Raw genomic sequence first — 27,571 nt, 5'->3', positions numbered from 1 at the left:
CATCACTCTCAGAGGAGGATGCCATCTTTTTAGCCCCCCTTACGCCCGCCCCGCCGCTTCCACCCTGGCAACGAAAATCTCCATGGGCACCGCAGGTGCAAGTGAGCCAGTTGCAACAGGGATGTCTGGGGAAGAAGCGCCAGCTCCTGATGCCATGCTGACCCTCACTTGCCTGTCACCACTCAGGGACCTAAGGCAAGGCACACCAATCCCACCCTCCTAGCTGCTTTACAGATTGAGGGACCCCTCTCGCAGGACTCCCCACCCTGACCCAGGTACTGCACCGTGCCCTTGCTGTCCACTCGCCCCTGTGTCAAGCTTGAGGTGTTTTGAGGGGGAAAAAAATAAATTAAAAAAATCACACCATTCTAGATGCATACAGTCACCAGTGCTGGAGTAAAAACAAGCTGAGGCTACAAGAAAATGGCCACCGGCTGATCTATCAAAGAAAACTCCAAAAAAATTACCGCCAAACCTTCTAGGAAATGGCCGACAGTAATACACTGATTAAGGCTACAGGAAAATGGGCACGGCCTCTGAAAAAAGACCGCGGCCTGCTCGAGACAGGTGGAGCCATACTTACCCCTCCTGTCGGGACCGCTGGACGCATTACACCACAGACCCATCACCCGAGTATTACGAGGTGGCTGTCGGCCACAGCACACCGACACGGACAGCAGTAGCCTGGTCATGTGTGCCCCGGAGCATATAGCTCACAGGCCGCCCCTGGACCAGAAAGGGGCATGTCGTGGCTGACTCAGCATGCTGTTGATTGTAGATCACAGGATCAAAAATTGTAGGGAAAAAAAAAAGAAAAAAGAACTCCAGCACCAGGGAACCAGGTCCTTCTACACTAGGCAGAAAAAACTGAGCTGCAGGAAGCAGGGTGAGGGGTTGGAGCCAGCGGGAGTGCCCCCTGGGTGGTGCTATGCAGTTCTGCTGTTTTTACATGTTTTACATGTTCTGCCTAGTCCTCTCCTGAAGGTGGCGATATAACCCAAGGTCATCAATGAACAAAAGAGAAACCTAGTTTCTTCGGATACGAGGCCCGAGTACCATTCAATTTGGCCAGAAAAGACACTCCGACTGGATTCAGTCAGCATGGCTAGCCCCAGCAAGCTCAGCACAGCTTTACTTGTGATCAACACATTAAACACTGGCGGAAAAAAAAACTGAGGTACTCCCGGTAGTGGGAGGGGTTATACGGGGAGGGCACATTTTGTCTTAGGGCGTGCCAGTGTCCATCACCTGAAGGTGGCCTATAACCCCCATAGTAACTACTATGGCTCTGTGTCCCATGATGTACGATAAGAAAAAGGTATTAGGGTATTTGACTTAACTGTAAACTCAATATCTTGAAGTAGAGCACAGGTCACAAAGTGAGTATTCTTAGACCCTGAATAGAACATAATTCAGGGACTGTTTGGATGCCCAAAAGCAGTCCAAATGAGTGATGAGCAATAGCAATGATTAGCTACAAATAGCCCAATTGAGGCTCCCATCAGTCCCAGAACCCGTACGCAGATGTGAAGAGTTAGGTTACTCCTAGATTGAGAGTACAAGTCTAGGGGCAGAGAATTTGAAAATTCCCCTATTCAGTTGAAGATGCATCTAGATATGCATTGTTAGATGAAATGGTTGATAGTAATCTAATTTTTTTTTAGATGCATTTAGGAGCAGTGTTTACAGTAAAATGCATAGTCCATTTATATAGTCTTGGCCTGCTTATCCTACGGAGGCCAAGAAGGGTTCCTTTTGTTACTTTAAGGTCTCAACCTCCAAAACCAAGCCCAGGCCTGGTAATCAGTTCTCCTACAAACTCTGGAGTTCAAGTCCCCAAAGTTTGTGTTTAACTCCTTTCAGCAAGAAAGGGTGCCCCCATTTTCCAAAGTGGGAAGACATGTGTCGGCTTGTGAGCATTTGCTCAGTCAGCATATCAAATGCTTGGGCGTTAGAGATATTTCCTAAGGGATGAAAACGAGAATTCTGCCGTCAACCCCTTCCTCACTTCATGTCTTCCAATCTATCATTGTGGAATAGAGGGATGACCTCTGTTGAGGAAACAGTTAATGGAAGTTGTGGACAACAATGTGGTGTGGACAGTTCAAACTTTACGAAGGTGTGACTGGATCATAAACCTTCAGAAGTCAGCGCTGTAACAAAGAGCGCAAAACCCCTCCCTTTGACAAATGATGCGGCATGGTTTACTCCCACTGATGCCAGGACTTTTTTCTCCCAGTGACCACAGTCTGGCTCCCTAAATTTTGAAGGACAGTAAACTGGCCCTTTGCTTAGAACGTTTGGGGACACCTGCCATAGATAATGCAGATGCTAGCTCAGTGCATAAATACACATGTTTAAAACCATGCAAGAATGCACTTTTATGCAACTGAGTAGCCAGTCCATGGTCACATGCTCAGCACAAAGTGTGCCAAGAGGAAAACAATCATGTTATGTGGACCTAGCTAACAAAATCAAGAGTACTGTAGGGAACCATAGCATACTGAAGGGACAACCGATGACCCAGAGATGTTCCTATAACCCTAAGTGAATTTCTCAGAGCACCCAGTTATATGGATGATCTCACACTATACGCATGGTAAAATATCTGAATGAGTACATGACCCTGGCCTTCTCTTAATCTGATGACCCTCACATTGGGCCACAAAAGACACATCTGATGAAGAAAAAGGTAAGAAAACTGCAGAGAAAAGACATCCAACCGTCTAGGGAACAAGCATGCCAATAGTAGGAGGGATTATATTCTGAGCAAGCTCACAGTTATATTAGCCAGTGTCCAATCTTGCTGAAGGTGGCAGAATAACCCTGACTTCCAGCGTTCCCTAATGGACAAACAAATCCTGTTACCTGGAGTGCTTTAAAGCGGACATCCAAGTTTCACATCACATTAGTTTGTAAGCACCAAGCTGGTCCAAACAAACTATTTGCTTCACCAAGTACTGCAGTGTCTCTAAGCACTGTATGTACTGCATGTAACCTCATAGCTACATACGATGATGGGTTCCGGCTGTGAGACAGACTGTTACACCGGAACAAAACGAATAAAAATCTTCCTCTGATTGGCCAAGTCTAATAGCGTAACGTCAACAGCACACCCCTCCCACTCAGCCAGAGGAGACTGCATTCATTCACACAAAACACTATTATTCTGGGTGTGATTTGTGAAGTCTGTCTCACAGGCGGAACCCAGCATTGTGTATTGTATGTGGCTGAAGTTACATGCCGTACACATACAGTGCTTAGGAGGCACCGCAGCACTTTGTGAAGTTGGTCCAAATTAACTATATAGCCTCCCTAGCGGTAATCCAGAGTCTGGCTCGGGTTGGGATTTTACTAACAGAAGCGGTAACCCCGAGCCAGACACGGGATCGCATCGCTGGATGCAGGGAGGACACAGGGAGAGTTACTTACCTTGTCCCCTGAATCCAGCGATGTCCCCCGCGCTGTGTGATCGCGCTGTCCTCCGCTCGATTCAGAGGGCCGAATGCCGCCGAGCTCTGTTCCCTGCGACGTTACGGCGCACGGGAGCGGAGAACGGCGGCAAATTCAAAAAAGTAAAAGTACACAAAACACACACAGCACTGCAATCTTACAGATTACAGTGCTGTATTACAAAATTACACACCCCCTTTGTCCCTAGTGGTCTGTGCAGTGCCCTGCATGCGCTTTTATATTATAAATACTGTTTTTTTCTGCCTGGAATTTGGAGATTGTCCATAGCAACCAAAAAGCGTCCCTTTTTCAGTGTTTTAGGATTTGATTACATTATTGAATCATTTTTATTATTCTTTATTATATTATAAACTTTATCATACCCGGGATCTCTGCTAGACTCTGGTTTGAAGAGATTTAAGAGCGTTATTCCTAAGAATTACAGGACTACAATATAAAACGCCAGATTTCCATGTAAAATAATTGTACCGCTTTCAGCACCTAATTCCAGACTGAATCATACCGCCAGGGAGGTTAAAGTGACATAATTAAAAGGCTTTTTTTGGAGAGGGATTAGGACCTCTCTGTCAGGTTTCTATTACTGCCTCTGCCCAATTGCAGCGTTTCATTCTGTTTATCATCATCACCAAGAATAAAAAACCCACACAAATTTTGGGCTGTCACCAGAACTGTAATGTTTGGGAAATCCTCCAATGGTGACACTAGTTCTGGTAACAACCAGGGTTCCCTCACTTGGGATAAATTACATTGTTCGGGTGGACGCTAGGAGACAGGAATTGAAGAAAAATATCCAAAATGTAGTCTTGCTTTTAGTTCTAATTTACTATATATGCCATTACTGACCGACTACATGATATATGCTTTTGTTTTATAATTTAAAGAAAACCTCATGAATCAAGGTGGCTTCCACCCCGATAATGCCACTTACCCTGCTGTCACACTTAGAACAAATATTTTGCCTTCTTGGTTAACAATTCCATGTTTTAACTTAACTTTCACCTACCTGCTTCTCCTGGTGAGTAAATTAATGTATCAGCATGACGTTTAAAGTGGAAGTCTTATTTTTTACTTCTACCTACAGGAAAGCCTATAATAAGGCTTACCTGTAGGTAGAGTCAATATTTCCTAAACATGCATGCACAGGAGTGACGTCATTGCAACTCCAGCCACTCACAGTGCCGGACCACGCAAACCCACAAAAAACACCAGGGAAGGAGTCACACCGTCTCAGCGGTGTGCAGGCGACACTAAAGGGCTTTGTTCTAAGGCAAGTATTTCATAATGAGCTAGTATAAGATACTAGCTCATTATGCCTTTGTCTTAAAGCTGTTACAAATCATCCTTCTCCCCACCCGGGTTTACAGGAATTAGCACCAACAATTCCTGCATGGTTTTCTTTAAGAAAGCTTGTTATGAACATCTACAAATAGTAAAGATGGCCATTTTCTACATTCGCAATTTAATGTACAACCAAAGAGCATTATCTTACGTTTTTTGCTTCTTACCTATAGGACTTAAATACAAGAAGTGGGCTCTGATATGCCCCAAAAGGGACAGGTTTTACATCTGCCTGTTTTGTCTGAGTGGCAATCAAATCCATATCCACAGGAGCCACCTGAAAAAACAAAAAAAAACAAAAAAAAAAAACTTGTATATAAAACATTCAGCTCAGGGTAAATTATGTTTCACTCTTATCACATTGTGGGTCATTACATATGAACACAAAAAGGTACCCATACTGCCAATTCTAGGAACTCTGCAATTTATTCAATAACTGGGAAGATGTAGTTTAACACTTTGGCATAGGGTACCTAAAAAGCACAACAGTTACAAAAAAAATATTTATCAAGAAAGTTAGCAAGAGAATCAAGAACATATCTAGTGCAAATCAGTCTACCTCAAATTTAGTTGGAAAAAAAATAATAAATCATAACAACGTTTCCGGTTACTTAAGACTTTCATAAAAATGTATGCACATCCTGCAAGTAGTTTGCGCAATTTCTTGTACTAAAGTCTCCGGTTCTTTCCCACTACTATCCCCACAAGGCCATTCTGCCTGCCATCACATACCCCAGCGCCCACATGCAAACCAGTGTCTTTATGCTAGGTGCCAGGGAGCTGCTACCTGTTGAAGCCTTTCTTCTGTCCTCTAAGCCAAGCATCTGGCATTCTGCATGTGGATTCACCACATGCAGACTACTATGCCATACCCTGCTGCCCGGATTATTCACGGCCAGGCTCCCTTACTATGAATGGTGGCGGCAGCACAGAGAGCCGATGGAAACATCGGATGGGGTGCCATCGTCGCTGCATTCCAAATAGATAAGTGTCCTAGTATTAAAAGTCAGCAGCTACAGTATGTGCAGCTGCCAACTTAATTTTTTGCTGGGGGGAGGACTCCCCTTTAATGTAGTATTAAGAATATGCAGCATGTCTTGTGCATTGGCAACCCATTCACTAGAATGTGCTTCTTTATCTAAATGCACCTTAATAAAATGTGCATTAAGGCGACGCAGAACATGATGATGTTAACGGGTTCTAAATCCTGTTAACTGCCTCTCCTCTACAGCCAGTAAAGGCACTTCCATTAACCACTTAAGGACCGCCTCACGCCAAAATACGTCAGCAGAATGGCACGGCTGGGCACAATCACGTAGCTGTAGGCGCTTCTTTAAGTGCCCAGCCGTGGGTCGGGAGCGCGCCGCCAGCCACACGCTCCCGACCCGGTCCTGTGCTCTGTGACCGTGGCCGCGGGACGAGCAGACCCGATTGGGTCATAGAGCTGCAGAACGAGGAGAGGTCTGTGTAAACAAACCTTCCCCGTGCTTCCCTGTGTGGCTGTCACGATTGTCTCTTCCCTTTTATAGGGAAGGACGATCAGTGACGTCACATGCCAGGCCACGCCCCCTACAATAAAAAAAAACAACTAACGTCGTACATAACACTACACGGCCCCCTGTGGTTAACTCCTTCACTGCCAGTGTCATTTACACAGGAATCAATGCATTTAACCACTTTCAGACCGGACCAATTTGCTGGTCAAAGACCAGACCACTTTTTGCGATTCGCTTTAACTGACAATTGCGCGGTCGTGCGACGTGGCTCCCAAACAAAATTGACGTCCTTTTTTTCCCACAAATAGAGCTTTCTTTTGGTGGTATTTGATCACCCCTGCGGTTTTTATTTTTTGCGCTATAAAACAAACAAAAATAGAGCGACAATTATGAAAAAAACGCATTATTTTTTACTTTTTGTTATAATAAATATCCCCAAAAATATATAAAAAAACATTTTTTTCCCCTCAATTTAGGCCGATACGTATTCTCCTACATATTTTTGGTAAAAAAAAAAAATCGCAATAAGCGATTATTGATTGGTTTGCGCAAAAGTTATAGCGTTTACAAAATAGGGATAGTTTTATAGCATTTTTATTAATAATTTCTTATTATTATTTTTTTTTTACTAGTAATGGCGGCGATCTGCGATTTTTATTGTGACTGCGACATTGTGGGGGACCCATCGGACATTTTTGGGACCATTGTCATTTATACAGTAATCACTGCTATATAAATGCAGTGATTCCTGTGTAAATTACACTGGCAGTGAAAGGGTTAACCAGTGGGTGGCAGTGTAGGGGTTAAGTGTTCCTAGGGGTGTGTTACTAACTGTGGGGGGGTTGGGCTTTCATTTAGTGTACACTGATCTCTGCTCCAATCACATGGAGCAGAGATCAGCGTCACTAGTTGCTAGGCAGAATGGAAAAATGTTGTTTACACAGCATTTCCTCCATTCGGCTGCTCCGTGAGACGATCGCGGGGATGCCCGCGGCGATCGAGTCCGCGGGTCCCGCGACCGGACTCCCGGGTGTCCCGACCAGCGCGGGAGTGCGCCGCCGCCGGCGCGCTCCCAATGGCAGGGCGGCATCGAATATTGGACGTACCTGTACGCCAATATGCCTGCCCGTGCCATTCTGTCGACGTACATCGTCGTGCGCTGGTCGGGAAGTGGTTAAATAGCATTGATTTCTGTATAAATGATAATGGTCCCAAAAATGTGTCAAAAATGTCCAATGTGTCTGCCATAATGTCACAGTCACAATAAAAATCACTGATCGCCGCCATTACTAGTAAAAAAAAAAAATATTAACAAAAATGCTATAAAAACTATCCCCTATTTTGTAAACGCTATAACTTTTGCGCAAACCAATCGCTAATTGCGATTTTTTACCAAAAATTTGTAGAAGAATACGTATCGGCCTAAACTGAGGAAAAAAACGTTTTTTTATATATATTTTTTGGGGATATTATAGCAAAAAGTAAAAAATATTGCATTTTGTTTTCAAAATTTTCGCTCTATTTTTATTTATAGCGCAAAATATAAACCACAGGTGATCAAACACCACCAAAAGAAAAGCTCTATTTGTGGGGAAAAAAAGGACGCCAATTTTTTTGGGAGCCACGTCGCACGACTGCGCAATTGTCAGTTAAAGCGATGCAGTGCCGAATCGCAAAAATGGGCTTGGTCCTTTGGCTGCAAATTGGTCCGGGGCTTAAGTGGTTAAATATTAAAACAGCAATTGGTAGAGTTCAGCCATAAAGTTGGATCCCTGTAACAATTTCATTTTTTAGCTAATATAAATAGGATGCTCAAGGTGTCAGTACATTGGTAGAATTTTTACTTTTAAAAGCTTTAAAATTGAGCACAAGTGCAATTTATCCTAAAATTGGAAAGAAGTTGGGACCATGTGCACAATACTCACTTTTCCTGAAGACAGTTTGTCCTGTGATACTAGTAGTGAATCTCCCTTTGAAAGAAGCTCTGCCAACAGGTCAAAGCTGGAGGAATTAAGACTTCTAAGTTCATCAATATTTAAACCCATAAACAGTTCTGGTCCCTCTGTAGAAGTCTTGGAAGGCTTAGCATTACTGTCCTTATAAGGCGTTAGCTCTGGGTGCTTTAAGTTAGGTTTGGTAAAAGAGTTTATATCACGGAATGATCGCCGTCGTTCTTTAACAGAGGTAGATAAATCTTCATCTTCTGGCTCATTTTCCTCTGCATCAAGAGTTATTTTGTCCTGGGAGAGGTCAAGGAGGGATGGCTGTGGTAGTACAAACTCTGGTTGCTCTTCAATCACAGGTGGATAGTGAATAGTCTGTTCTTTAAATTTTCTAGCTTGCATTTCTTTAAGTTTTTGAATTTTCAGAGCATATTCTTTTTCCAATTCTTGCAGTCGTTTCTTTTCAAGTGCAATAGACCCTGCAGACTGCTTTCTGGGGCTGTCCGATCCTGGATTTGGTTTAAAGATCTTGCTAGCCTAAATATATGATAAGACTAGTTAAACCAAGATACTTATTCAAAATGCAAAAGGTTTAATTTAGCTAAAAAACATGAAACTGCTTAAACAGTACATTTAGATATAAACTGACAAAAAATGGAATCTTGACTTACCTGTCAATAACATAAATGCATAGTCCAGAGTTTTATGGTTGCGCCGTCAGGGATTGAACAATGGCAAAGCTTTTGAGGACACAACCCTGAGAGTTACCGTATAACCCAACTCTGCTACGCAAGTTCTCAATTTTGTAGCAAGTACTGCAGTGCAACAGGGGCAAGAAAGGGTAGGATTGTCTGTGTCCTGTACTTAAAGTTTACAGGCAAGTCAAAATGGCTTTTATCTTAAATCAACAGTACAGGACACATGCTCGATATTCATAGACCCTGGGACATCAATGAATAAGAAGGGAGGGCAACAACAAGGCTAACAGAACTGTGCCAACAGTCCAAACTCAAAGTGCCAAAGCTGCATCTACAGAAAACTAGAAATTAGCATGATAATCATTTGAAAATGAATAAACAAGTCATTTAGGGTGCACAATCTTCAGATTAGCTGTTTTATACACTTGGAGATGGTGGATCAAGAAGCAGAATGTCCCATGCAAAGTCCTGGGGATAGGACAAAAAAAAATAAAAAAATAGTATTTTTGTACTCACCATAAAATCCTTTTCTCTGAAGTTCATTGACGGACACAGCGCCTTTAAATCTTGACCTTAGGGTTATAGCGCCACTTTCAGGAGAGGACTAAGCAGAACATGTAAAAACAGCAAAACTGCACAGCACCGGCCAGGGCGCTGTCCCACTGGCTATAACCCCTCACTCTGCTTCCTGCAGCTCAGTTCGTCAAAAAGCAGTACAAACATAAATAGGAGGGGTGGGTGCTTTGTCCATCAACGAACCTCAGAGAAAATAGGATTTTTGTACTCACCGTAAAATCCTTTTGTTTCGTTCATTGACGGGAACAGCTCCTTTAAATCTTGACCTTAGGGACGTCCCCAAGCAGTGTCAAAAAAAATAAAAAAAAATAAAAAGGAGGGATTGAAACAGCAATAACTTAAACAAAACTCCTAAACAGAGGAGTTGCCAACTTAAAAGGCCATCAGCAAAATCTGCGGCCATCTTATGCATCCGAAGATGCATTCACAACAGCCTTGTAAACTTAAATGAAAGTGTGAATTGCAACCTACACAGCTGCCTGCAAAACCTTGCGGCCAAAGCAAGCATCCAAAGATGCGCTCACGTCAACTTTGTAAAATTTTGTCAAAGTGTCAACGCACGATCAAGTCGCCGCCTTACACACCTGGGAGACAGACACTTGATGTCGGAAAGCCCAGAAGGTTCCAATCACCCTGGTAGAATTGTGCTGCGACAGGAAAGGGGGGGCAACCGCAACTTTAAGGCAGAAGCCTGAACCACTATCTGTCTGATCCACCGAGAGATGGTGGTCGATGAGACTGCCAGACCCTTTTTCGGACCAGCCACCAATACAGAGTCTGACCTCCGAAAAGGAGCCGTAGCAGACAGATACACCCGTAGAGCCCAGACCACTTCCAGGGAATGCAAGGCAACTTCCTTCGATTGTGTCAGCTTAGGACATAAGGACATTGCGCTATCCCTATTCAGATGAAAAGCCAAAACCACCTTTGGAAGAAAAGAGGGCTATGGACGTAGCACCGCCTTATCCTTATGGAGAACAAGGTAGGGAGATTTGCACGACAAGGCCGCCAATTCAGAAACTCTCCTGGCAGATGTAATTGCCACTAGAAAGACTACTTTCTGAGAGAGTCAACGGCAGTTTCTCAAGAACCGATAGCACCAGATTCAGATCCCACAGAGGCAGCGGTGGTCGAACCCGAGGGGCTACGCGTCAAACCCCTTGCACAAATGTATTCACCAATGAGAGTCACCAAGGGACATTAAAAGAAGACAGCCAAGGCTGATATCTGCCCCTTGATGGTGATTAAAGCAAGTTTCTGACTGGAGCCCTCACCCCTGCAGCCTCTTTGACCATGTGGAGAGGCACCGCCTAATTGCCGAAGCTCAAGCACATTGATTGGCAGGTGGGATTCCTCCCACACCCAATGGCCCTGAGCCCACTGCAAGGTCAAAACTCCCCCCAAACGGTCAGGCTGGCGTCCGTTGTGATCACCGTCCAATGGAGAGGAAGGGACGATTTCCTGGACCGAACGGCCGAAGACCTCAGCCACCAGAGAAGGGAATCCCCGACTGGCTCACCCGAATTTGACAATGCAGGGATAACTGAGATTTGCCCCATTTTGACAAAATCTTTCTGCAAGACTCGAGTGTGAAATTGAGCGTACAGTACAGCCTCGAAAGTGGCTACCATGAGACCCAGGACTCGCATGCATAAACGCAGCGACGACCACCTGCAGTTCACCAATAAACTCAACACACCTTGAAGAATCTGCAGCTTGTCTGAGGGGAGAAAGACTCTTGCTGTATTATAAGCGTATTGGTCAGACAGTAGGGAGGCCACCGATCTGCAAACTCCCATAGGCGACCCCCCACCCGAGAGTCGGGCGGGGGCAAACCTTCATGCGGAAAAAAGTTTGTTCGCAGACTTGTTTAGTTGGACTGGGAATGCTTACCTACCGACCCGGGCGGGTGAAAAAGCCGTTTGAGCCGAAAAAGAGGGCCCTTGCCTATGGCAAGACTGCTTACCCTTCCTAGACTGTGGGAGCAACGTGCCCTTTCCACCGCAGACCAGCATTTCCAAATCAGGCGCTGTAGGACCACTGCTGATACAGGTGCCCTAGAGAGCAGGAGGACCCTATCCAGGGCCGCATCAGACATACTTAAGGCCATGCACCAACAGATCTGCCAGTGCTACGCAGACCGGGGAAGCCTGTTGCTTCTCCAAATCACGGTGCAATAACTTTGCCCATTCAGTAAGCGTCTGCGACACCAAGGCCGTGGCCAACACAGGTCGTAACGCTGACCCCACCACTGTAAAGATGGACCAGGCCACTGCCTTGGCACTCCTGTCAGCAGGGTCATTGAAGGCAGGAGTCCCTTCTACCGGAATCGTGGTTACTTTATTCAACCTGGATACCTGGAGGAGATGCCCATTTTTTCAGGAGGCTCTCGTCAAAAAGGGTAACAGACCTGTTGCGGGCTATCCCATTCCTTGTAAATGAAGTTATCAAAATAAGTAAAATACGGAAACACCTTAGATGTGCCGGCCGGTTTGCGGGACCGCCACGTCTGCAGATGCCCCTGCTGTGTCCTGCATCTTAAGGGTATCCCGCACTGCAGTGATAAGTGCTCCTACTAGCGCTTTTCACTGCGCTAACCCAGACACAAAGTCAGCTCACCGTCTGAACGGTCCTGGTTTGCATCCTCTGACTCGCAAGAACAGGGGCCGCCTGTCAGAGCTTTCCCCAGGGGATGGGGGGGTTTGGGGTCGGCATTTTTTACCTGCCTTGCGCCCGCATACCGCCTCCACCCTGGCAAAAAAGGACTACAGGACTGCCGACAAAGCGTCCATAGGCACCGCATTTTGTGCAGGTGAGCCAGTTGCAATAGCAGGGATGTCTGGGGAAGAAGCGCCAGCTGAGGGTACAAGAAAAGGGCCGCCGACCGTTCTAGAAAAAAAAACCTCAGAGAAAATGGCTGCCGAACCTTCTAGTAAATGGCGGACAGTAATACACTGACTAAGGCTACTGGAAAATGGCCGCGGAACGCGTGGTGGCCTCCCCTCGTGGCAAACAGCCTAAACACCTCACTGTGGCCAGAAAAAAAAACAGAAAGAAGGAGCGGACCCAGACAGTCACTGCAGCCCCCCCCTGCCAAGGCCCGGAGCCAAGACCAGGTACATGCACTGCACCTCATGCCCAGTCACACAGTGGCCCCAGCAGGGAAGGAAGGAATGAGGGACAGGGATAGAAGAAAGGGAGAGTGAGAAACCACCCCCCCCCCCCCCCCGGTCGACCTCCCAGGGAATGCCCAGCTGCGCCATCCTGCTGACGGAAGTGGAGCCCTACTTACTAGGGATGCACCCAAATTTCGGCCACCGAAACATATCGGTTGAAAATGGCCCTTTCGGCAAAAAGCAGAAAGAGTATTCTCGTCGATACTGGCGCTGAAAATGGGGCAGGGCTGCTGGGCTTGGCCCTGCCCATCACAGGGGTGTCATCCTGGAGCACCTGTCCTTAATCTCTCCTCCCTCCTCACCCATGCTGCAGGCGGCCCGTGGGGTCTCAGTGTAAAGTCCCCCCTCTCCCCAGCGGCGGCTGCATATGGATCCTCAGCTAATGTGTAAATCGGCTGTGCAAGAGCCCAGTCATGCTGTTGAGAGAGAGCGAGAGAGATTATAGCACACACATAACACACGCACACACGTGTGTGCATGTTTATATATGTGTGTTCGCGTGTGTGTTTTTTTATTAAATCTTTTTATTTTATAAACATATAAAATGTACATACTGTTAAGAATAAAGAAACTACCAAGAGATAATCTTACACAATTCCATCAGTGTCACGATTAGTAGCTCCCTACATACATTATTCTTTCTATAACCCTTTAAACCCCTCCCATCCCCCCATCCCGCCCTAGTGCCTTGCGTGTGTGTTTTTATATGTGTATGTTTATATGCACTGGTGAGGCACAGGCAGGCTACATGACGGGCACTGGTGAAGCTGCATTGATCTCCTGTACCATGTCGTCAGTCTCTGACCATCTCCTGTATAAACAAATGTTTTAAATACAGTCAATTTCGTTATCGTGCCATTTCAATATCGGTTTTCGGGATCAAGGAAGATTTTCGATATCTGTTTCGGCACCAAAAACCCATTCGGTGCATCCCTAGTACTTACCCCTCCTGTTGGGCCTGCTGGACGCATTCCACCACAGACCCGTCACCCGAACAGTATGGGGTGGCTGTCGGCCACAGCACACTGACACGGACAGTAGTAGCCCGGTCATGTGTTCCCCGGAGCATATAGCTCACCGGTCACCCCTGGACCAGAAAGGGGCATGTTGTGGCAGACCCGGCACATAGCTAGGGTCTGCTCATGCTCGATGGCAAGGCTGGGGAGACTACAAGGATCTAATATCCAGTCTGTCACCCAGCCCGGCTGTTGATTGTAGATCACAGGATCAAAAGTGCAGAAAAAAATTAAAACATTTCCACGACCAATGGTCCCCTCAGGCATCCAGGTGCGTCTCCTACAGTAGGCAGAAAGAAAAAAAAACTGACCTGCAGGAAGCAGAGTGAGGGGTTATAGCCAGTGAAGCACCCCCTGGGCGGTGCTGTACAGTTTTGCTGTTTTTACATGTGTTACATGTTCTACCTAGGCCTCTCCTGCAGGTGGCACTATAACCCTTAGGTCAAGATATAAAGGAGCTGTGTCCGGCAATGAACGAAAGATAAAAAGGAGACAGTCTTCCTGATAGAGGTCTTCACTCCAAGGTAGACTCTGGCTACATCCACAGCGAAAAACAATATCCTTTGGGGGTAGGGCATTGAAGAAAGAAGCTAATGTCTTTATTGAGGTGGAAGGCTGACACCACCTTTGGAAGAAAGACAAGTCTTAAATGGCTAAACTACTATGTCTTTGTGAAGAATGGCACCATACAAGAGAGCTGCTAACTCAGAAACGTCTAGACCAAAATTTGTACAGTATATCGGAAAGGGGACTTTTTTGTTACCACTAAAAGAAATGTTACAACACCAACAAGTTTGCATTTAAAAGGTTTAAACAAAAACATTTACACAAAGTTTTATTTATTTTTTTCTATTTTTTTACAAAAACGTACCCTTAAAAAAAATCCAAAATCATAGGTGCTGTGAAGTTTCTCTTTTCAGGGGCGAAAAAGTCCCTTGTACATTACAACTTTTGGTCTAAACATTTTTGGATGATAGTTCCCCATAACTATGCTCATATGTATTTTTGCCATGCTTACTAGTCTATTTCAAAGACACGTCTAACAGATATGATTGCCACCAAGTAAGCTACCTTGTAGCAGAGATCGTCCGATTGGTTGAAAGAGTGGTTTCTGCAGGGCAGAGAAAACCAACTAAGGGTCTTAAAGAGGCCCAGGGTGCGGGAAGGGTAGTTTGATCAAAGAAACGCCTTGAATAAAGTCTTTACTAGGAAAACAAACCCAGAGGTTTTTAGAAAAGAATGGACAAGGCCAAAAGAGCTTGTTTAAGAGCATTTAAGGTCACGGTCTGGTCAGTCAGTCACAAAGGAAAACAAAAATAGAAAATGAGCAGAGATGTTTTTCATACAAATACTTGACATCTTGTTCTGGACCCTTAGACAAAATACCATGCTGCACAAAGAATTAGTAGTTGAGTGCAGTGAAATACAGTCCTTAGTAACAAGGAACAAATTTAGACCATCACAAAAAAAATGAGTTTTTCTGAATTGGTCAAGAATTGCTTATACTTTGTTAAAAGCACAATGCAAGGGTTGACTTAAATTTATTCTGGGGAGAGTAATAGCACTCTTACTCGATCCTCTGCTTCCTACCAGACAGTGCTCCCTTAGGAGGGGGAGCTTAGACTGCTGGAGCATGAGGGAAGAAGAAACTGTAGGAACTGGTCGAGCAGCCTAAAGGAGTGGAGGATTGGGTAAGCAAAGCCTCTTTTCTATGTCTTCATGATTGGTTAGCCTTGCAGTACAGGCAAATATCAAAAATGAATGCTTTTTATTATTACTTACAAAATGTTACTTAAAACTTGCCAATGATTACCCCCATATCCCAGGGTAATTACACAATAAGTTAATACTTACTTTAACAGTGCTCGGCTCCAGTTTCCTTTTCCCCAACTCTTGACTAACCAAAGCTTTAGCCCGTGCAAGTTCTTCCCCAGATTTTAATGCAAGACTCCTTGTATCTAGAACTCGGTGCTGTACTTTGGCAATCTTCAAAAGAAGATATAAAAAAAAAAATTACTCGGGTGTCAAACATTTTCTCAACAAATTGCAATGAAAGCTTCAGAACCTAAATAAAGGGATTTTCGACTTGGCTGTAAATCTCTAAATTCAGAGTACAGTGTAGAACACAGGCATTATTTTCACAGACTAAGTTTATGCTGCCAACCTCTGGCCATTGGACAATTGCACAAATGTTTAATAGGGCTGTCCCCAGAGTGTATCCATATCACCCCGCCCACTCCATGAGGTTCCAGTTTTTTAGAAAGGAATGGGATCAAGACACAGGGAAGGGAGCGGTGTCCTTTACTGTACTCCAAGATAGGAATTTTGACCTACCTGCATTTTACTTATCTTAATTTTTTTTATTATATTTTTATTAAACTTGTGTCAACATACAAAAAAGGTAGAAACTTTGGTGATTCACAGCATTATAATATTACATAAGTTCACTGAAGTGCATAATAGGATTTTTATTACAGCTTAAATGTAAAATCCTTTTCTTGGAGAATATCATCGGACACAGAGCCTTAAGTAATTACTTAATGGGTTATAGGCCAGGTGTTGACACTGGTAAACCCAATCAAAAGGAAGTTTACTCCCCTATATAACCCCCCTCCCCCCATCCTTCCAGGAGCATATCAGTTCTTGTAGCAACGCAATATACTTGTATCCCAAAAAAGAGGGGAGGGAACTGTGTCCCATGATGTACTCCAAGAAACAGGATTTTTAAAAAAGCTTACCTGTAAAAAACCTTTTCTTTGATGTACATCAGGGGACACGGGAGACACAGAGCCATAGTACTTACTATGTGGGTTATAGGGCCTGATAGGTGATGGACACTGACACATCCTAAGGCAAGAAGTGTACTCTCTATATAACCCCTCCCACTACTGGGAGTCCTCAGTTTTGTAGCCAAGCAATACAAATGTATACCGAGAAGGGAGTGACCTCTGTGTCCCCTGATGTACAAAGAAAATTATTTTACAGGTAAGCCCTTTTAAAAATTGTTTTCTTTTCTTACATCAGGGGACACAGACCCATAGTACTTATGTGGGATGTCCCATAGCAATGGCAACTGAAGGGAGGGAGACAACAAAAAAGTAGAGCAGGGACTCATACTGCAGTATACTGCGCCCAAAGGCAATATCCTCATGACCTTTAATATAGATTTGATAAAATCTGATAAAAGTATGAACCAAAGACAAATGGCAGAAGAAAAAAACCTTGTGTGGTATATACAGGGACTGAAGTGTCTAGCACAGCTGCAACAACAGTTCCCCCTGACGGCTCGATCTGACCAGCCGCATCCCTCTCAGAAGGGGATGACATTCTTTTGGAAATGGATTTAGTTTATTGTGAAACCATAGACCCCTTTGCTGGTCCCATTACCACTCATAGCCTGAAGAATAATGCAGAGGCACTACCAGCAAAAGAATGTACACTGCTAGGTTATAGTCCAGCACTAATAGCTGCTATTAATCCTAGCCTGGTAAAGTATAATGTGTCAAAAGGTAAATGCCCATGTCACCAACCTGAAGAAGCCATCCTCCTGCTCCGTTCCTCCACAGCCAGCAGCAGCTATACATACACAGCTTTTAAACACTTCCTCCATGTGTGGCCGGCGTCTGACGCCATTGGCCATGCCCCCCGCACGAATTACCACCCCCCTCCTTTCAAAGGAAAGTGTTTTTCCGTGTGAGTGACGGCTTAGGCGTCCAGTAACAGCAGAAATGGCGGGGGGGTGTAAATCCTCCGCTGAACAGGAACGCGTTCTGTCCCTATTTTTTTTTAAAAAGGAAACTGCTCTTATATCAATCCCCCGAAGGGGAAAGGGATTAATATTGGGGGCGCAGGAGGAGACCCAGACCCCCCTGTTTTACCGGAGGATCTGTTGTGGCCGGAGGAGAACGAGAAACGAATGCTTCTGTGCCGTTTCCAGCATCAGGTTGGTGAGTGCTCAATATAGCCCCCAGTAGTGACAGGCATGACAGCATTACACATAGACATTTTTTTGAGCTAATGACACAACCAAGCTTCTAATTCACTCCCTGGTCATCTCTCGCCTCGACTACTGCAACTCCCTCCTCATTGGAATACCTTTACACAGACTATCCCCCCTCCAGTCCATAATGAATGCCACTGCCAGACTCATCCACCTTACCAGCCATTCAGTGTCCTCCACCCCTCTCTGCCAATCCCTGCACTGGCTTCCACTCACCCAACGAATACAATTCAAAGTACTAACAATAATTTACAAAGCCATCCATAACTCTGTCCCTAGCTACATCACTGACCTAGTCCCAAAATACCAACCAAACCGCCCTCTTCGGTCATCTCAAGACCTCCTGCTCTCTAGCTCCCTTGTTACCTCTTCCCATGCTCGCCTCCAGGATTCCTCCAGAGCTTCTCCCATCCTTTGGAACTCCCTACCCCAATCTGTCCGACTGTCCCCTAATCTATCCATCTTTAGACGATCCCCGAAAACCCTTCTCTTCAAAGAAGCCTATCCTGCTTCTAACACTGTTTTACTTCATCCATCAGCTCATCCCCCACAGCTATTACCTTTTGTATCAATTGCCCCTTCCTTTTTAGATCGCAAGCTCTAACGAGCAGGGCCCTCTGATTCCTCTTGTACCAAATTGTAATGCAAAGTCTGCCCTCATGTTGTAAAGCGCTGAGCAAACTGTTGGCGCTATATAAAACCTGTATAATAATAATAAAATAGAAGGAGAAATTCCTGAGAAAATCTCCCTTCCCTTTTCCGAGATAAAAACCCAATCTTAACCCTTCACGGTGGGCTCTGAAACCTTTAGGAACAGGGGAACCTCAGGTTAACCACAATCCAGGACCTGCGACAGCACCCTGTCAGTAAAAACTTTATGGCCTTACTACCAAAAAGTACTGGATCCCAGGGTCCAGCTCTCCAAGGAGAAGCGTTTGCAAGCAAAACCTAGTTTCTTTGGACACGAGGCCCGGGTACCATCCTTTTAGCCCATGAAAGGACATCAGAACAGATCCGGTCAGCATGGCTAGCCCCAGCAGGGAAGCTTCCAGTGGAGCACAGCACATCTTTACCCATGACCAACACCTTAGACACTGGCGAAAAAAAACTGAGGACTCCCAGTAGTGGGAGGGGTTATATAGGGAGTACACTTCTTGCCTTAGGGTGTGCCAGTGTCCATCACCTATCAGTGGCCCTATAACCCACATAGTAAGCACTATGGCTGTGTCCCCTGATGTAAGAAAAGAAAAAGGATTTTACAAGTAAGCTGTAATAAAAATCCTAGCTTCTTTATTGTAAATCATGGGACACAGAGCCTTAAGCAATTACTTAATGGGATGTCCCAGAGCAATGCCACATGAGGGGTAGGAGAAAGCAACCCGCATGGTACACTCAGACTTAATGCGCCCGAAGGCGATAGCCTCATACCTCCTTACATTCACCTGATAAAATGTTGTGAATGTATGCACTGAAGACCAAGTTGCAGCCTTACAGATCTGAGCTATGGAGGCCTGACTACGCACTGCCCAAGAAGCACTAACCAACCTGGTAGAATGCAACCTAATTTGAAACCAGGGGAATCTTACCCCTTAAGATGCTGCCTGTCCTTTCTGACAGGCAGCATCTTAATGCCTGATGCTTAATGCTGCCTGTCCTTTCTTAGGACCCTCCAGCAGAATAAATAAGACAGTCTTATGAATCTGAGCAGTTTTGTTTAAACAGATTTTCACTTCTCTTACCGCATCAAGACAATGTAGTGACTTTTCTTCGCTGGAACATAGTTTTGGAAAAAATGACAGCAGGACAATATCTTAGTTTAGGTGAAAACCTGAAATTACTTTTGGCAAAAAGTCTAGACGTGGGCATAACACCACTCTGTCTTCATGAAAAATCAAATATGGCTCTTTACAAGAAAGAGCAGCCAATTCTGAAACTCTCCTTGCTGAGGATATAGCAACCAAAAATACCAACTTCCTTGACAGAAGGACTAGGGGAATTTGTTGTATTGGTTCAAATGGCTGTTTTTGTAACACAGACAAAACTAAGTTTAAGTCCCAAGGGTTCAAGGGAGGATTGACAGGTGGATTAAGCTGCGTTATCCCTTGTATAAAGCCCCAGGCTAAGAATGAGTAGCAAGTGGTCTTTGAAATAAGGCTGGTAAAGCTGAGACTTGGCCTTTAATAGCACTTAAAGTGGTGTTCTGGCCGCATTTTAGTCAGCAGCTACAAACACTGTATCTGCTGACTTTTAATAAGGACACTTCACTGTCCAGCGAGCCCACGATGTCGGCCGCCCGAGGCCGATTCATACATCAGAACGGCTGCCGCCCCCTCCATCTTAACAAAGGGAAACAGGCCTTGCGGCTTCACTGCCCATTTCATACTGCGCATGCGGGAGTCACGCGGTGCTTTGTGAACAGCCCCGTTTTCTGGGACACACACACACGTTCCAGAAGGCAACGAGGCCGCTCACCGAAGAGGAGGAAGTGCCGCAGAATAGGAGGAAGCAGATTAGGAAGACTGCCTAGCAACAGCGGATTCAGGCAAGTTAAAAAATAAATGAAATATATATTTTATTATTTAAAAAAAAAAAAATGGATGCATTTTTTTTTATTTTAGCGTGGCCCTCCACTTTAAGGCCAATTTCATTTCTACCCCCAATTGTAGAAAGGCAAGATTTCTGCCTATATCTCCAAGGGTGCCAACCTTTGGATTCACACCAAGAAACATAAGGCTTCCAGACTAATATATAGTTCTGGAAGCTGGCTTCCTAGTATTAATCAGGGTAGAGATAACTGACCTGGAAAACCCACGTTTCTTTAGAATGTGGGTTTTAATAGCCAAGCCATTAAATTTAGAGACGGTAAGGATGGAATATCAGTCCCTGAGAGAGCAGATCTGCCATCTTTACGATTTCTGCATACCATGACCTTCTGGGCCATGCAGGTGCCACCAGAATTATCGTCTTTCCAGCTTGAACCTGCAAAGTCGTCAAAGCAGCAACTGAATAGGGGGAAATGCATAGATCAGTGAGAACTGATCTCATTGGGTCACTAACACATCTGTTGCGAATGCGAATGGATCCCTTGTTCTGGCCACAAAGTTGACCAACTTCGTGATGAATCTGGATGCTAGAAGATCCACAGAGTCCCCCATCTTTGACAAACAGCCCAAAATATGTCAGGGTGAAGAGACCATTCCCCTGGGATTAACTGCTGGTGACTTATGTAGTCCGCCTGCCAATTCTCTACTCCCAGAATGAAGATTGCAGAAAGGCATGGAACATTCCTTTCTGCCCAAGTTAGACTATGGTTCACCTCTCTCTGCACTGAGAGACTTTTGGTGCCCCCTTGGTGATATAGGCCACAGCTGTAGCATTGTCAGGTTGAATCCTGACAGTACAATCCCATAACCTGAAAGTCCAGGCCTTTAGAGTCAGCCGAATCTCTAGGATATGGATTGGCAAGATTCTTTTGGTTCTTGACCACTGTCCCTGGACAGTTGTCTTTTCTAATACTGGTCCCCAGCCTGAGAGGCTACCACTTTCCAGATGACTGGTCTGAAGAATTTTACTTTCAGTATATTCTGGGTTAATAACCACAAAGTGAGGTTTTGGGCCACTCTTAGGGACATCCGCATTGGTAAGTCTAAAGCTTGAATTATTTTGTTCCAAGCAGATAGGACACTGTTTAACAACAGTCTTGAATGGAACTGGACATAGGGAACTGCTTTGAATGAAGCTACCATGGTTCCTAGCAACCTCATGCAGAGGCGAATGGAGGGATTGCCATTTGACCTGACCCTCCACACCAGCTCTTATGGAATTGATTTTTGCTTGAGGCAAGAACACCCTTTCCTGGGCTGTGTCTATGATCAGACCCAAGTAATCCAGCCTTTTTAGCGGTATTAAGGAAGATTTCTCTAGGTTGTGAATCCAACCCAACCTTTTCAGATAGTTGTAGTGCTTGCGCTTTGCTCCAAACAAGTCACCAATTGATCTATAAGTAATAGATCGTCTAGGTACGCTATAACTTATGCCCTGTGCCCTTAACCTGGCTAGAGGTGGGGGTCAGCACTTTGGTGAACACCTGAGTTGCTGTGGCTAGCCAAAAGGGGCAGGGCTACAAGTTGGAAAGGCTGCTGTAATAACTCGAACCAAAGAAACTTTTGATGAGCAGGAAAAATAGGAATATGCAGATATGCATCCCTGATGTTGATTGACGCCAGAAGTTCTCTTCCTAGAAGAGAAACTAACAACCCGATTGTTTACATGCGAAAGTAACGGATATTCAGGATTGATTTAGCTTTCTTAGATCTAGAATGGGTCTGAGGTCTCCACTTGGTTTTGGTACCATAAAAAGATTTGAATAAACCCCAGACCTTGCTCTTTTGTGGGTATCTGTATGATCACCCCTTGGAGATATTAATCAGTCTAGTGCCTGAAACAGATTGTTTTTTTTCTCTGGATCGTTGGGAATGCTAGATCTCAGGAAACAAGACAGTGGAAAGTCACGAAATGACCCATCTGTCCTGAATTTCCTTTTTCCAGACTTCAGAAAATTGCAGAAGTCTTCCCCCCACCTTGGTGAGGCGGGTTGTCTCTTCATGAGGCTTTAGGATTCTGTTTTGCAGATTTCCTACCCCAGGGCTTCTTTTGAGCCTGGATCTGACCCTGAGGTTTTTCTCTAGAGTCTGACGGCGAAGGCCGTCGCCACTGCCTAGAGGCGGAAGCCCCTGGCGCAGGGGAGAGAGCCCGTTTAAATGAAGCCGGTTTATATTTTGACTGGTAAAAAGGTACTTTTCCCAGCAGAAGTTGTCTTGATATATTTATCCAAGTCTTGTACAAAAAGTCGCTCCACATGAAAGTGGAACCCAATTAGGAGGTTTTTACATGGTGTTTCAGCTGACCAATTTTTCAACCCCAGGATTCTGCACATATGCATAAGCGTAAGGCGGGATGCCTGGTGAATAGTCTTTAATGGCATCTATAGCAAAACAGAATGTCTTCGGTATTTCAGCCAAAACACAAGCTTGTTGTGTAGGAAGCCAAGGGCCTGTTTAAATTGGTCCTTTAGGCATTGGCAGACGCCCATCGCTGCGACTGTGGGCTGAGTGATGGCACTCGCTATGGAAAAAACAGATTTTAGCAGGGATTCCAACTTCTTATCTGTTGGATCCTTAAGCATCTGTGCATTGTCTACAGGACAAATTATTCACATTGGAAATCGCAGCATCAATTGCTGGTACTTTACATATTTTGGAGAATTTCTCCTCCAGAGGATAGAGAATTGAAAACCTTTTAGGTGGGAGAAAAAGTTTATCTGGTTTATCCCATTCTGAAAATATAAGCTGTTCAAGTAATGCATGTGCTGGAAACGCATGCAAAGGATGGGAAGGTTTTAAAGAACCTAAGGAAGAAGCCAAGTTTTCATGAAACGGTTAGAGGCAGCGTGAAAGTGGAACGAACCATTTCTTAAGAGATTTTATCAGCAATTTTTCAGATTGAGAAGCTGAAGAAAAGGTTAAGCTATTGTTTCCTCAGCAGAACAATCGTGAGTTTGTTTCTCTTCCTGATCGATTCAGGGTAAAACCTCATTGTGTGCCCACTGTTTCCCTTGCAAAGCTGAAGCGGGGAGGGGGAGGAACCTAGTACGCTTCCTACCCATTTAAATGGAGGATGCGATTAAAGCTGCTAATCTTTCTTCCAGACCCTGAAGGGAGGAAGAAATGGCATCCTTAGTCACGTATACAGGTGCTAAGATGCGAGAGGCAGCTGCAGCATCAATTTGCTCAAATGGCTCACCCTGAGTTGCCATAATTGGTAATTCAGGCAAGGATGACAGCATGGAAATACAGCTGGAAATTCCAATGTCTGGGGGTGAAACATTTACTTTGTCTTTTGTGGTGTCTTTTTTGGAAGTCATAGTTCTAAGTACAAAAATAGAGGCGCTATACACATTGCACCAAGTTGTTGAAAATAGCCATGACTTTTTAAAGCTGCTATAAAATTCAGCCTAGTGCTGAAAAAAAAAAAAGGAATAAGGAATGACAGTTTTGCAACCCATACGTGTTCCACAGCTCGTGCCCAGGCCGTGCGCAGGCAGCTTGTTTCCACCTCATCGGCAGAGGAAAGACTGACACAGCCATATAATTATTTGCTATTAGTCTGTCGTGGACATTTCATGGCAAATGCGATAGGCCCTTTCCATGTGTGAAAAAATACAGTAACAGACTTTAGCGGTAAAAACAGTGTGACCTTCCATATCCCCCATAGCAGGGGGGTAAAGTAAGGGGGGGTGCAGCGCTTCTGTCCCACTTTAACCCTCTGGTCCCATCAGGGGAAGAAAAAAAAAATTTGATTTTTTTGTACTCACCGTAAAATACTTTTCTCCAATTCACCAACCGACACAGCTCCTCTCAGCCATTGGGTTGTTATGCCCATTACTAGAATACTAGGCATTAGTTGTAACACTCAGACCTCTAATAGTTCCGCCCAGCGGGCGGTCCCTTGGACAACAACCCTCCAGCCTGCCATGCAGTCATCAGTACGTCAACAAACCGTATAACGTAAAGAGAAAAAGGAGGCAGGTGCTGTGTCGGTCGGTGAATTACAGAGAAAAGGATTTTACGGTGAGTACCAAAAAAAAAAAAATCCTATTTTCGCTTATATTCACCGACCAACACAGCTCCTCTCTTAGCCATTGGGACGTCCCCAAGCAGTGCCAAACGAGGGGTGGGAAAACAGCATAGAAAACTTTATCCACCATGGCGAGTGGGAACTAGTGAAACTTTACCCACAAAAGTGTGTGGAGAGATCCACCAGAAAACCAGGGTACCCTCAACAGGAGTGACTACCCACAACTGCACCAAAACTGTGGAATGTGATGCAACAGCACATTAACTTTACTACGCAATTTACTTTAACAGTACTGCGTTTTTATCGAAAAACCGGGAAAAAAAATATATTGCATATTCAATTGCAACTATACGGCCGCCTGCAAAACTTTGCAGCCAAAACAAGCATCAGCCGATGCACTGGCCTCTACCTTGTAGAACTTGGTAAACGCTTGGACAGACTACCAGGTCGCAGCTTTACACACCTGAGCGACAGACGACTGGAGTCGGAAGGCCCAAGACGTTCAGATTGCCCTTGTGGAGTGGGACGTGACTGCTAAAGGGGCCACCCCTACCCCTTCAAGGCGTAGGATTGTACTACAATCTGTCGGATCCACCTGGAAATGGTGGCAGACGAGACCACCATGCCGTTCTTGGGACCAGCCACTGAAACAAACAGTGAGTCTGAATTCCGAAAAGGGAGCAGTGGCAGACAAATACACCTTTAGAGCCCGAACCACGTCCAGAGCGTGAAAGGCCACTTCCTTAGGGTGCTTCGGCTTAGGACACAGATGGTAACACAATGTCCTCATTGATATGAAAAGCCGAGACTGTCGGTAGAAAAGACGGTTGCGGACGCAACACCACCTTATCCTTGTGGATAACCAGATAAGGAGACTTGCAGGACAAAATAAATTAATACTGTTGCGCACAACCTTGCCAGAAGGACTAAATAAATGTTCTAGAAAGCTGCTCACATAAAGTGTTCTCTACACTCAAGCATAAAAAGGGGGGGGGGGTAATTTATGTGGCGCTAACTATAATGAAGCTACATGTGTATACTCAAAAAACCATAATATAAATAGTTAAAATACAAAAATAATAACAAAGTGCATATAAATACAGTACATAGAGATGTGCAAATAGTGCCAGACAATAAAGTGCATAGAAATATCCATATTAAAGTGCACAAAAAGGTATATCAATATACTAAATAACATCAAGCAATCAATCCATGCAAATAGTGCAAAATGGTGCATAAAACAAAAATGATCATGCCAAATAGAAACAAATCTTCAGAGAGAGATCAAAAAATAGATCAATAAAAAAATATATATATCCAGTGAAATGTGTAAATACAAAAAATAGTCCACTCAAATGATATGCAATACGTCCAAACGGCTAAATATTAAACCGTGCAATGTGAATAAAGTGCAATCTACATCCTTCTTCCAGGCTTCAGTGCTTAGCGTGCACCCCTCCACACTCCGGTTTCATATACAAAAAAGGGAGCCGCCAATGTGTAGTAACGTTAAATCACTTTATTAATAAGAAATATCCACACTTACATTTAAAAGTTCCGAGACCGGAAGCACCAGTATTTACATCTTTATTTCAGCTTTTAAATGTAAGTGTGGATATTCCTTTTTAATAAAGTGATTTAACGTTACTACACATTGGCGGCTCCCTTACTCTTTTGTATATGAAACCGAAGTGTGGATAGTGGATGAACTAAGTCTGGGTCCCGGAGGTGTACTGTTAAGAGGTGGAAGATTATTTACCAACTACCCCCTAAGCAGCATCCGGTCCATAGGGACCTTTAGTAGAGGTGAGAGGCTGGGGGAAATAAGGGGTGCACGCTAAGCACTGAAGCCGGGAAGAAGGATGTAGATTGCACTTTATTTGTTCACATTGCACGGTTTAATATTTAGCCGTTTGGACGTATTGCATATTATTTGAGTGGACTATTTTTTGTATTTACACATTTCACTGGATATATATATTTTTTTTATTGATTTTTTGATCTCTGAAGATTTGTTTCCATTTGGCATGATCATTTTTGTTTTATGCACCATTTTGCACTATTTGCATGGATTGATTGCTTGATGTTATTTAGTATATTGATATACATTTTTTGCACTTTAATACGGATATTTCTATGCACTTTGTCTGGCACCATTTGCACATCTCTATGTACTGTATTTATATGCACTGTTATTATTTTTGTATTTTAAACTATTTATATTATGGTTTTTTGAGTATACACATGTAGCTTCATTATAGTTAGCGCCACATAAATTACCCCCTGACTTGCAGGATAAATCCGCCAGTTCCAAAACCCTTCTGGCTGATGTGATGGCCACTAGAAAGAGAACTTTCTGGCAAAGAGTCAACAGGGGAATCTCCCTATTTTCAAGTGGTGGTTTTTGATGCGCCGATAACACCAAGTTCAAATCCCACGGGGGTTAATGGTGGACACACCGGAGGGACTACATGTCGGACCCCCTGTACAAAGGTACTCACTAATGAGTGAGCCGCCAGGGGGTCTCTGGGGAAAAAAAAAAAAAAAAAAGCGCCAGCCAAGGCTGATATTTGCCCCTTAATGGTGCTTAACGCCAATTTCTGGTATACTCCTTGCTGAAGAAACAGCAGGATCCTGGATATAGAAAAGGCGCACGGATGCCATCCTTTCTCCTTACACACGGAGATGTAAGCCTTCCAGGTACGATGATATCTTCCGAGAAGATTTCCATGCCCTCAACATAGTTGGGATCACAAAGTCCGACAGACCCCGGTACCTCAACACCTGGCTCTCAATAGCCATGCCGTTAAAGTCAGCTATGGTAAAGCAGGATGGAGAATCGGACCTTGAGATAGAAGGTCCGCTCGTAACGGCAGTCGCCATGTGGCGTCTGCCACCAGGAACACTAGGTCTGTGTACCAAGGACGCTGAGGCCAATCTGGGGCAATCAGTATTACTGGAATCCCCTCAACTTCCACTCTGTGAAGCAGACATGGTAACAGTTTCAGTGGAGGAAAGGCACAGATCAGCTGGTACTGATCTCACGGAGCCACCAGCGAGTCCTGGACACGAATCTCGGCACCTTAACAATAATGAGGCTTAAAGCCAATTTCTGGTCGACTCCTCGCTGTAGGAGCAGCAGGATCCTGGAAACGGAATAGGTGCGCAGACGCCAACCTTTCTCCTCACACATGGAGATGTAGGCCTTCCAGGTACGA

At 44.6% G+C, this 27,571-nt stretch overlaps 1 protein-coding gene across 2 annotated transcripts in view; it reads right to left on the bottom strand.

Moving 5' to 3' along the window:
- The window catches only part of ZFC3H1 (zinc finger C3H1-type containing), a 156,083-nt gene that overhangs the window by 71,790 nt on the left and 56,722 nt on the right, over nucleotides 1-27,571 (bottom strand). For both annotated transcript variants that reach the window (XM_077468543.1, XM_077468544.1), the window contains exons 14-16: nucleotides 15,572-15,703; nucleotides 8,234-8,788; nucleotides 4,980-5,089 (exon numbers count right to left, since the gene is read on the bottom strand). In XM_077468543.1, the coding sequence (XP_077324669.1) occupies nucleotides 4,980-5,089; nucleotides 8,234-8,788; nucleotides 15,572-15,703 (797 nt within the window). The remainder of the gene's footprint in view (nucleotides 1-4,979; nucleotides 5,090-8,233; nucleotides 8,789-15,571; nucleotides 15,704-27,571) is intronic.

Source organism: Lithobates pipiens, unplaced genomic scaffold, assembly GCF_037356315.1.
Source record: "Lithobates pipiens isolate NorthernLeopardFrog02 unplaced genomic scaffold, aLitPip1_a1.2 Scaffold_8, whole genome shotgun sequence".
NCBI lineage: Eukaryota > Metazoa > Chordata > Amphibia > Anura > Ranidae > Lithobates > Lithobates pipiens.
The sequence above is the reverse complement of the archived record's forward strand: the minus strand, read 5'-3'. Positions and strand labels throughout refer to the sequence as shown.